Source organism: Ranitomeya variabilis, chromosome 2 (genome assembly GCF_051348905.1).
Source record: "Ranitomeya variabilis isolate aRanVar5 chromosome 2, aRanVar5.hap1, whole genome shotgun sequence".
Taxonomy (NCBI): Eukaryota; Metazoa; Chordata; class Amphibia; order Anura; family Dendrobatidae; genus Ranitomeya; species Ranitomeya variabilis.
The window spans coordinates 777,993,700-778,006,520 of NC_135233.1; the positions used below are offsets into that span (position 1 = coordinate 777,993,700).

The 12,821-nt window shown below is 40.4% G+C and overlaps 1 protein-coding gene across 2 annotated transcripts in view; it reads left to right on the forward strand.

Annotated features, from left to right (window-relative positions):
- SNX14 (sorting nexin 14) overlaps positions 1 to 12,821 on the forward strand; it is a 113,190-nt gene that overhangs the window by 70,768 nt on the left and 29,601 nt on the right. For both annotated transcript variants that reach the window (XM_077289782.1, XM_077289783.1), the window contains 3 exons: positions 333 to 468; positions 4,016 to 4,223; positions 4,353 to 4,436. In XM_077289782.1, coding sequence (XP_077145897.1) covers positions 333 to 468; positions 4,016 to 4,223; positions 4,353 to 4,436 — 428 coding nt within the window. The remainder of the gene's footprint in view (positions 1 to 332; positions 469 to 4,015; positions 4,224 to 4,352; positions 4,437 to 12,821) is intronic.

Here is a 12,821-nt window from a genome sequence, read left to right on the forward strand (position 1 = left end):
TCCTAATGGCCTTTGGTAGTTGAAAGGTTCCCCATCCCTCCTTTAAAAGGTTCTTGTTTTGCTGAAAAAGTGGATTATTGAAGAGGTCACTATAAGTCCTTACACAGTGTATAAGTGGCATTTCACTTTTTTATATTGTACATCTCAAATTAGATTGAAAGAAACTTATCACATTTTTTTGTTTAGCACTACATTTTTAATCACCTATATGTGAAACACATTGTGAGCCCCGTGGTGTGGAAGGAATGGATGTGAGTGATTGTAAGATATGCATAGCATTGCAGAATATTGCTTGTAATTAAGTTTGTATTATATATTTTTTTACTCTTTAGGACAACACAAAAAAGAGGAGGTGAACCCTCCGGTATTGGGAAGTTTGGCAGTAGGCTTAAAGGAGTATTTAAAAGCACAACAATGGAGGGAGCAATGTTGCCGAATTATGGGATGACCGAGGGAGATGAGTATGCAGTATGTAAAGAGTTCTCATTATTCTCCTGTGACAATGGAAATAGTTTGAATACATACAGTAGGTAGCAGCAGTTGCCCAGCCTGAAGATGAATTATAAGGTTGCCACGCCAGTACCACATTAAATGATCAAAAGAAGAAGAAAGCAGTATAATATTGATGTGCATACCTGGGTATAATATGAAATATATTTTATTGAAAACTAAGAAATCAATACTCCATTAAAACAAACTTCAAAAAAAAAGATCCACAACGCTGACATTCCAGCCTAACTATGCATATACACAAATAATAAATAGCATACACAGATATGGGTGACAATGTATTCAGGAGTAAACCCTAAGTATATGGGAAATGTGCAAGATACGGATCAATGTGCAAGTATATGCTCATATTAAAGTGCAGACATTACAGTGACGTGTAAGGGTATGTGCACACGTCAGGATTTCTTGCAGAAATTTTCCTGACAAAAACCGGACAGTTCTGCCAGAAATCCGCATGCGTTTTTTCATGCGTTTTTGACGCGTTTTTGTGCGTTTTTCCCAAATGTATAGAATTGCGGGAAAAATGCGGAAAATCCGCAAAATTAATGAACATGCTGCTTTTTTTACCGCGCACAAAACATGCAGAATGCATTCTAAATGATAGGATGCATAATGTATGCGTTTTTAATGAGTTTTTATAGCGTTTTTACCGCGAAAAAACCTGAACGTGTGCACATACCCTAAATGTGTAGACACCCCTGGTCAAAATTACTGTTATTTGTGAACAGTTAAGCAAGTTGAAGATTAAATGATCTCTAAAAGGGCTAAAGTTAAAGACACATTTACTTTGAATTTTAGGCAAAAAAAAATTATATATAGTTTGACATTTTTTACATTTTAAAAATTGCAAAAAGGAAAATTATGCAATGTTTGGCCACCCTTTGAGACGTGTGTGCTCAGATACCTTTCAGAGCTTAAAGGGAACCTACCACCCCGTTTTTTAAAAATTAGATAAAAATAGTGTGAAATAGGGGCAGAGCTGGGCTTTACATTAGGGCCTTTTCGGTGCCTTTACACCCCCGTTAGGCTGCCCAAATACCTTTGTGAAGTGGCCGTTTTCTGCTGTCACTCAAGTGGGTCAGGTCAGATGGGCGTGGTCCATCTGCGCACGCGCTGAATCCCGCGGCCATTTTCCTGAAGTCCCGGGCAGCAGAGCGCTCCATCTGCGCAGGCGCGGCCACAGGAAAGATGGCCGCGCCCACCGGTAAACGGCTGAATAGCGAAGACCGCGCCGTTATTCATCTCCTGGGCAGTGGATCTTCTTTGGACATGCGCACACCACTACGCCACCAACGTAATGATGAGCAGGATCCTGGGGGACAAACAGCGCTGTGACCACGCCCATCCGACCTGACCCACTTGAGTGACAGCAGAAAACGGCCACTTCACAAAGGTATTTGGGCAGCCTAACGGGGGTGTAAAGGCACCGAAAAGGCCCTAATGTAAAGCCCAGCTCTGCCCCTATTTCACACTATTTTTATCTAATTTTTAAAAAACGGGGTGGTAGGTTCCCTTTAATTAGCCTGTTAGGGCTATGGCTTGTTCACTATCTTCTTTAGGAAAGGCCCGGGGATGCAGATTTCCCAGATTTTTGTAAACCTAGCCGCCTCTAACCTTGTGCCATTTGTGCCAAAAAACAGGAGCCATTGGTTCTTCAAAGCAGCAGCCAATCACTCTGAAAATGGTGGAGGCCACAAAGCAGAAGGCTAGGAGAAGGCTATAAAAAGATATAATATAATTTTCAAGTTGTCCTTTCCTCAGTTCGAAATGTAGAGGATGGCTTCTACAAATGGATAATGATCCTAAACATACATCAAAGTCCACAATAAACTACCTCAAAAGGTGCAATCTGAAGGTTTTATAATGGCCTTCACGGTCCCCTGATCTAAAAATCATTGAAAGTCTGTGGCTAGACCTCGAAATAGCAGTGCATGCAAGACAACCCAAGAATCTCACAGAACTGGAAGAATTTTCTAAAAAGCGTTTACAAGCTGTGATACCTGCAACTACATATTAACCATGCATGGTGCCCAATCTTTTGCATCAGCCCATTTTTGGGGTTTTTCTGCTGTTCTGCCACCTTAGGGGCTTGGCTAGTGGAGCCAATGCATTCAAACAAAATCTGTGTTCTAAAAGATAAGTCTACTCCTTCCCATCTGATCCCTGCCGCATGCTCAAATAGTAGTGTACAACCACATATGGGGTACTGCCACGTTCTGTAAAACTTGCATAACAAATTGTAGGGTCCATGTCTCCTATTACCCCTCGTGAAAATTATAAATTTGGTGCTAAAACAGTATTTTAGTGGGAAAAAAAATATATTTTTTATTTTCACATCTAAATGTTGTAAAGTTTTGTGAATTGCCTGCAGGTTGCAAATGTTCAATACACCCCTAGATTAATTCACTGAAGAGTCTAGTTTCCAAAATGGGGTCATTGTGTGGGGTTTCTGCTGTTTGGATGCTTTAGGGATCGGTTAAATGCGACATGGTGCCTGCAATCATTTTCATCCAAATTTGTGTACCAAAATTCAAATAGCGTTCCTTCCATTTCTTCTGATCCATGCCGTTTGCCCAAAAGAGATTTCTGGCCACTTGGGGTATCGCCGCACTCTGAAGAAAGTGGGTAACAAACTGAATATGTCAACCAAGAAATGAGTGGTTATGTTAACTTTAATCTGATGTCAAAATATATCTAAAAGTAATAACTCTAAAATTCGGCAATTGATATAGTGTTACAAAGAAAAATAAAATGATAATCTATAGATTCCATTGTACTGCAGTACAGTGTCACTGCTAACAAGTAGATATGTAGGAAAAAATGCTTGGTGCATAAAATAATTATTCATAGAAAATTAATTGAATTAATAATTAAAAATTTAAGTAGCACTATTTACAAATATCCAATATTGTGCAATTATGCAAAAAGTGACTGCACAGTGCAAAATGAGTGCAGTATATAATATGCTGCATACCATTACATAAATGATTGTCTCCCTCATAATCATTTAATGGATGAACTTGTCCTGATGTGTCCACTTTGGCAGATTTTTAAAGTGGACCTGTCACTAAGCTCAAAGTGTCCAGATTTTGCTCTTATTTTATTTCCACTGCTCCCCTGAGAAGTTGTTTTTTTTGTTTGTTTGAATCCTTCATATAGTTCCAGAGATGGTCCTTATTATTTAGTGGTAAATGTTATAGCTGTGCATTATCACCCCGCAAACAGTGTCCCCTTAATACAGACAATAAAGAGTAAACTATGGTACATAAAAAAAAATGCAAAAAAAGGATTATTCAGCTGAGGGGCAGAAATAAAATGAGAGCAGAAATTCACCACTTTTGACTTGGTCCTCCTTAACTGTGGATTTCACTGATTGCAATGCATTGGGTAAAATTTGTAGCAATGTCCGTAATTTGGGGACTCGGCCTTTATGTGAACATACAAGGTACAATAGATGAAGGGCTAGCTTTATATTCTACTTATACCACTTTGTATTTACTCTCAGATTGAAGAAGGAATTATGGTATTAGAAGATGACTCTCCTGTCGAGGTTCTCACCGCAACCACTCCAAACACACCCCGAAATCTCTCCGCATGGAAAATCAGCATTCCATTTGTAGATTTTTTTGAAGACACAAGTCAGGAAAGAAGAGATCGAAAAGAAAGAATTCCTGTGTTTTGTATAGATGTAGAGAGAAATGACCGAAAAGCAGGTACTTCGTGCTGAGACTGTGTATGTCAATTGTTCTGTACAAACTCTGTATGTCAATTATGAATGTAAAATGGTGTCCTAAAATTTATCTTTGGAATGATTGCAATTGTTTTGTTTCTTTTTTTTTTAGTTGGACATGAAGCAGAACATTGGTCCGTCTACAGAAAATATATAGAATTTTATGTTTTGGAGTCAAAACTTACAGAATTCCATGGTATGTTACGTACATAAAACTCCTGTCTATTTACAATACCTAAAGTAAGTTTTAACGACAGCTTTTTAATTTAGTTTGTGCGAACAAGGCTGAAGAAAGTGTACAATCGACTATAAGACATGTGATATAGTTTTAACTCCTTCACAACCGATTGTAGCCGATATACCTTTACATATGTTTATATGCCTATAAATAAAATTGATAGATATTTTTCCGATTAGCTCACCCACCAATTTTCTGTTTGTCATCTGTGCCTGCCCTCGGGTGTTTGCTTGCATTATATTATGTACTGTTTTTTGCCATATATACAAGTGTTTCTCACAAAATTTGAATATAATCAAAAAGATAATTTATTTCAGTTCTTTAATACAAAAAGTGAAACTCATATATTGTATAGAGTCATAAAACCAGAGTGATCTATTTCAAGTGTTTATTTCGGTTAATGTTGATGATTATGGTTTACAGCCAATGAAAACCCAAAAGTCATTATCTCAGTAAATTAGAATACTTTATAACACCAGCTTAAAAATTGATTTTAAAATCCGAAATGTTGGCCTACTGAAATGTGTGTTCAGTATGCACTCAATACTTGGTCAGGGCTCCTTTCGCATCAACTACTGCATCAATGCAGCGTGGCATGGAGACGATCAGGCTGTGGCACTGATGAGGTGTTATGGAAACCCAGGTTGCTTTGATAGCAGCCTTCAGCTCGCCTGCATTGTTTGGTTTGGTTCTAAGCTTGGTGTACTTATCCAACAGAATAAATTATATATATTAGCGACTGGATAAAAATTAACCTTTATTAGGTACTATTAAAAGCCAATTAATGGCACACTAAAAATAGACAAGACAAAAACCTAAGTGATTAGTGCCCTAATACCTTCACAGAAAAGGGGAACAACACACAACAATTAACAATAAGAAACAAACCAACACTGGTAGTATTAGAATGGCTTCCAATCTATAATCGTGGCTATTATTTCCACAGGCTCACTGCCACTAAGCCAGTAAATGTAGGAGTTACTGCAATATATTGGACATCAACTTATTAACCTACAATTAGGTCACACTTTAGTATTCACCTACCTACACACTATGTATGCAGTACTCAACTTTCCATTTTTGTTAAATGGCCTTTCAGTCACAGTAATGCATTATGCTTAGTGTATTACCATAAGAAACACAGCATATTACCATTCCATGTATGTATACATACTAGAAAGTACCATATATTAGATTGGAGCCCTGTCAGTACAAGTTGGCAGCACAAATACCCAACCTATAAAGATGCCATATCCTCATGGTCACCCATCCATAAATCTATGGGATACATGTATTTCTCATTTTAACTTCTATGAGTGTTCCCAGATGGGTTAACTTTATGGCACCCTAAAGGGTTAGTATAGGTGGGATGTTATAAGAATGCTGGGATGTATGCGATCACATAAATATATTGTTCCCATATGTTTGGGTGGATCTCACCGCATTTTCATCATCTCCAGCCATTCATCTATCACCATCCGCCTCGTATCCAACCCTGGTGTATGGGTAACGTGCTCTAGAAGGCGTCTCCCGACGCGTTTCTTCTTTGTAGATTCATCAGGGGAGAATGCTGCTGCCATTGCGGCTCTCCCCATTTCTGTGATATTTATAAATTAAGCTCGGTGCCGCGCTATGTAAGCCCCGCCCCCTGGCGTGTGACGTGCTTCCTGAGCTTCCTCCTGTGTTGCCAGGCAATCTGAGACGCTCCCCTGCTTCCCTGGACGCTTAGTATCTCCGTTCGGTGGCGCATGCGCACCACCATATCCAAGCCTAGCGGAATACAAAGTCCAAGGGCAGACTCCTACCGGGTAATAATCAAAAAATGATGGGACATAAATGCATGTGTTCATGCTATTTAATCCGATACAGTGCTTGTTAATGTAGCGCACCTATTATATGTATTAACCATTGCGCTGCCTGCTTAATTAGCACTATAAGAAAACAGGAAAAGTATTGAAGTTTTCAAAAAACAACTTTTCAACCTGTTCACCAATTGGCATGATTCAAGACACTCAGCGTATTTCAACACCCATATACAGTGGAACGGAGGCAAAGTGCCTCCCTAAATACCCTGAATAGCTCTCAATACTCCCCCTACGTATCCACCAATAGGATGAGATAGACAGGTAAGGACGGGAGGGACTCACGGTAGTTATCCTACCCCCATATGAATATGTAATTTGATAATCCCTTGCCAAAAATCCCTATTATGAAAAAAATGAATTGGTAAAGGAATACTGATAGGGAAGGAGTTCATATATGCGGGACACCACCGACAAAAAAACGTGGGAAAAATAGTGACCCTACGGATATCCTATTACGTATCTATACTCCTCTCCCTGCCTATCGCGGAGGTTGGCACCCTAGGAGAAACCTGCACATATGGCGCCCCCACTCAACGTAGGCTGTCCCAAACTATCTATCCCTGTAAATCCCTCATATCTACAAAGGATAGCTAGAAATAAGGATTGTATATGGGATTATGTCCAATATATTGCAGTAACTCCTACATTTACTGGCTTAGTGGCAGTGAGCCTGTGGAAATAATAGCCACGATTATAGATTGGAAGCCATTCTAATACTACCAGTGTTGGTTTGTTTCTTATTGTTAATTGTTGTGTGTTGTTCCCCTTTTCTGTGAAGGTAATAGGGCACTAATCACTTAGGTTTTTGTCTTGTCTATTTTTAGTGTGCCATTAATTGGCTTTTAATTGTTTGGTTTGGTGTCTCTCATCTTCCTCTTGACAATACCCCATAGATTCTCTATGGGGTTAAGTCAGGCGAGTTTGCTGGCCAATCAAGCACAGTGATATTGTTGTTTTTAAACCAGGTATTGGTACTTTTGGGGTGGTGCCAAGTCCTGCTGGAGAATGAAATTTCCATCTCCAAAAAGCTTGTCGGCAGATGGAAGCATGAAGTGATCTAAAATTTCCTGGTAGACTTCTGCGCTGACTTTGGTCTTGATAAAACACAGTGGACCTACACCAGCAGATGACATGGCTCCGCAAACCATCACTGATTGTGGAAACTTCACACTTGACCTCAAGCAGCTGGGACTGTGTGCCTCTCCACTCACCTCAAGACTCTGGGATCTTGATTTGATAAAACACCTTGGACCACTGAGCGACAGTCCAGTTCTTTTTCTCCTTGGTTCAGGTAAGACGCTTCTGGCATTGTCTATTGGTCATGAGTGGCTTGACACAAGGAATGCGATACTTGTAGCCCATGTCCTGGATACGTGTGTGGTGGCTCTTGAAGCAATGACTCCAGCAGTGGTCCACTCCTTGTGAATCTCTCCCAAATTTTTGAATGGCCTTTTCTTAACAATCCTTTCAAGGCTGGGGTTATCCCGGTTGCTTGTGCACCTTTTTCTACCACACTTTTTCCTTCCACTCAACTTTCCATTAATATGCTTGAATACAGCACTCTGTGAACAGCCAGCTTCTTTAGCACTGACCTTTTTTGGGGGGCTTACCCTGATTGTGGAAGGTGTCAACGACTGCCTTCTAGACATTTGTCAAGTCTGCAGTCTTCCCCATGATTGTGGAGCCTACTGAAACAGACTAAGGGACCTTATTAAATGCTTAGGAAGCCTTTGTAGGTGTTTTTGTTAATTATTCTAATTTACTGAGTTAATTACTTTTAGGTTTAAATTGGCTGTAAGCCATAATCATCAACATTAACAGAAATAAACACTTGAAATAGATCACTCTGTTTGTAATGACTCTATATAATATGTGAGTTTCACTTTTTGTATTGAAGAACTGAAATAAATAAACTTTTTGATGATATTCTAATTTTGAGAGAAGCACCTGTAAGTTTCCTTTAATCTATTGAATAAAAGATAAATATTACCAAGAGACAGTGGTATTTTTTTTCCTGGCACACTTTTTTTTCTTCCTTGGTTGCAGGGCTGTGGAGTCGGTAAGCCACAGTTGCGACTCCGACTCCTGGATTTTATCAGGTTCCAACTCCGGCTCCGACTCCTTCATAAATGGCCAATTTGTAACAATAAATTTACTGTTGTAAAATATTAACATCGTGCTTATTCAGTTTCTCACCATCATATAAGTAATCAGACCACTTAGAGCAAAAACTATATTTATTAGAATACAATTAGAATATAGCACATTACTTTTATAAACTTTTCTAAACTCTTGTAAGTAAATATGCAATAAACACTGTTATGCAGTTAATAAGAAGAAATCTATACATTTGTCCTCAGAAAAAGTATTGCCTCTGTCAGATCCTCCTTCATGGATGCCCTCAAATCTGATCTAATTATTTTGAGAGCAGAGAACAACCTCTCTACACTAACTTGGGTTGGTGGCAAAGCAGTAACCACTCGGGCAACATCTCTGACAATGTCAGGATACAGAGGAATCGCTTGTTGCACTGTTATTTTTGATGAGCGGTCAAATTTCTCAATTTCTTTTAGTGCACATGAAAAATTCTGCTGAAATGTACTGGCTGTGTTCTTTGATGGGGATGACTCTTTTTCTATGCGGGAACTACTTTGCATGGTCCTTGTGATCCAAATATTTTTCGAAATTAAATTCTTCATCAGTTGATGAGGGTGAAGATATGGCAGGATGACCAAATTCTTCTTGTTCCTCCTGACTGTTCTGCAACCCTTTCATCCTTACTGCTATTTCAAACAGCTTCTTTTCCTTTAGTTAGCTGTTGATCATCTAGAAGAATCCGATGCATTGGGTCTACATAAACAGCTGCCAAAAGAATGTTATTTTGTAATAGTAGCTCCTCTCTCCGTTTCATTGATGTAGCAATGCCACTTGCAATTAACCCTCCTCTTTGGGACAGGCGAAACATCAGGTTCTTCCACTCCTTTAAGAAAATACTTGGAGTTAAAGGGAACCTGTCACCCCGTTTTTTCCGTATGAGATAAAAATACTGTTAAATAGGGCCTGAGCTGTGCATTACAATAGTGTATTTTGTGGACCCCGATTCCCCACCTATGCTGCAGAAATACGTTACCAAAGTAGCCGTTTTCGCCTGTCAATCAGGCTGGTCTGGTCAGATGGGTGTGGTGTCTTCCCCCAGATCTTGCTTATTTTTCCGTTGGTGGTGTAGTGGTTTGCGCATGCCCAAGTCCAGAATCCACTGCACAGGGGAGGGAAAAGAGTGCGATCTGCGCTGTTCCCCTGGTGATCGGTGGGGGCGGCCATCTTCCTGTGGCCGCGCGTGCGCAGATGGAGCGCTCTGCTGCCCGGGGCTTCAGGAAAATGGCCGCGGGATGCCGCGCGTGCTCAGATGGAGATCGCGGCGGCCATTTTCCTGAAGCAGAGTTCGCTACTTTGGTAACGTATGTCGGCAGCATAGGTGGGGAATCGGGGTCCACAAAATACACTATTGTAATGCACAGCTCAGGCCCTATTTAACAGTATTTTTATCTCATACGGAAAAAACGGGGTGACAGGTTCCCTTTAAGTCCTCTGCTTGTAATTTTTTAGTCACTGTAAATGGGTGCTCTAGCAATTCTTCCAGCTCAGTCACCTGATTCCACTGACTTTCATTTAGCGTCAGTTGAGGGTTAGCCATGTCTACAAGAAAGGTTTTCAGTTCAACCAAGCGCTGAATCATTAAGTAAGTACTGCCCCATCGTGTGGCTTGATCAATAATTTCCCCTTTTCCAGCACGTCTCTTCAAAATTGAGTGAACTTTAGGGGTTCTGGCAACAGTAGCCAATTTTCTCACCTTGCCAATCAGTGCAGCAGCATGTCCTTCTTGCAGACTGTCTCTTATAGCCAGCTGTAGCGTATGCACAAACACGGCGCATGTGATGAATGAAAGAACGTATTGACACAGTTTCAACAAGATCATCTAAACTATCATGTTGCTGTTCATCTGAAGCAACTTCAGTTTGCTCCTCAGTTACAATACTGTGTTCCTCTATTTCAAACATTTCTGTGTCTGTGGACCCAGAATGTTCTTCTAGCTGCTGGTCACCATCATTACTCTCATTCATTAGCTTAATAGTACTTATCATATTTTAAGCATTGTCAGTTACGACAGAAAGAACTTGCTCTTTTTTAAGTTCATAGTCTTGCAGAACCTTTTCCACCAAGACCTGGAGAAACTCACTGGTGTGATGAGCTTTGGTGTCTTTTACTTCCAATGTCTTGGTAACTATTTCATTTTTCTCACAAACAAATCGGACATTGATGGCAAAATAGTTCACTCTGTGACGTGTGCAGGCATCCATTTTAAGAAACAGAAAGCGTCCCTTGATAGTTTTTTAAGTTCTTCCTTTTGTTTAACCCCTTCCCGACATTTGACGTACTATCCCGTCGAGGTGGGGTGGGCCCCCATGACCGCCGACGGGATAGTACGTCATACGCGATCGGCCGCGCTCACGGGGGGAGCGCGGCCGATCGCGGCCGGGTGTCGGCTGCATATCGCAGCTGACATCCGGCACTATGTGCCAGGAGTGGTCACGGACCGCCCCCGGCACATTAACCCCCGGCACACCGCGATCAAACATGATCGCGGTGTACCGGCGGTACAGGGAAGCATCGCGCAGGGAGGGGGCTCCCTGCGGGCTTCCCTGAGACGATCGGTACAAGGTGATGTACTCACCTCGTACCGAACGTCTTCTCCCTGCAGGCCCCGGATCCAAAATGGCCGAGGGGCTGTATCCGGGTCCTGCAGGGAGCACTTCCGGGTCGGAGCAGGCTGCAGATGAAAGCTGCAGCCTGCTCCGATGAAAGTATGATCGCCGATCTGATAGAGTGCTGTGCACACTATCAGATCTGCGATCTGTGATGTCCCCCCCTGGGACAAAGTAAAAAAGTAAAAAAAAAAAATTTCCACATGTGTAAAAAAAAAAAAAAAAAAATTCCTAAATAAATAATAATAATAAAAAAAATATTATTCCCATAAATACATTTCTTTATCTAAAAAAACAAACAAAAACAATAAAAGTACACATATTTAGTATCGCCGCGTCCGTAACGACCCAACCTATAAAACTGGCCCACTAGTTAACCCCTTCAGTAAACACCGTAAGAAAAAAAAAAAAAAAACGAGGCAAAAAACAACGCTTTATTACCATACCACCGAACAAAAAGTGGAATAACACGCGATCAAAAAGACGGATATAAATAACCATGTTACCGCTGAAAACGTCATCTTGTCCCGCAAAAAACGAGCCGCCATACAGCATCATCAGCGAAAAAATAAAAAAGTTATAGTCCTCAGAATAAAGCGATACCAAAATAATTATTTTTTCTATAAAATAGTTTTTATCGTATAAAAGCGTCAAAACATAAAAAAATGATATAAATGAGGTATCGCTGTAATCGTACTGACCCGACGAATAAAACTGCTTTATCAATTTTACCAAGCGCAGAGAGGTATAAATGCCTCTCCCAAAAGAAATTCATGAATAGCTGGTTTTTGGTTATTCTGCCTCACAAAAATCGGAATAAAAAGTGATAAAAAATGGTCACGTGTCCGAAAATGTTACCAATAAGAACGTCAACTCGTCCCGCAAAAAACAAGACCTCACATGACTCTGGACCAAAATGTGGAAAAATTATAGGTCTCAAAATGTGGAGACGCAAAAACTTTTTTGCTATAAAAAGCGTCTTTTAGTCTGGTTTCACACTTGCGTTTTTATCTGCATGCGTTTTTTAAAAAAACCACATGTGTGAAAAAATGCATGTAAACGCGGTAAAACGCATGCGTTTTTATAGAAAAACACAAGAAAACAAGAAAAAAACAAAAAACCCTAACCCTACCCCTAACCTGAAATACGTGGCACTGAAATACGTGGCACTGAAATATACGTTTATATACGTATATACGTATATAAGTGCCACGATATTTCAGTGACCACGTATTTAAGTGCCACGTATTTAAGTGCCACGTATTTAAGTGCCACGTATTTAAGTGCCACGTATTTAAGTGCCACGTATTTAAGTGCCACGTATTTACGTGCCACGTATTTACGTGCCACGTATTTTTCAGTGCCTGAAATACGTGGCACTGAAATACGTGGCACTGAAATATCGTGGCACTGAAATATCGTGGCACTGAAGTATTTACGTGCCACGTATTTTTCAGTGCCTGAAATACGTGGCACTGAAATACGTGGCACTGAAATACGTGGCACTGAAATACGTGGCACTGAAATATCGTGGCACTTAAATACGTGGCACTTAAATACGTGGCACTTAAATACGTGGCTCTTAAATAAGTGGCACTTATATACGTGGCACTTATGACTGTCAGAAAATGTTCAGTAAACGGTTAGGGGTGAGGTTAGGGGTAGGGTTTCAGGTAGAATTGGGGAGTTTCTACTGTTCAGGCACATCAGGGGCT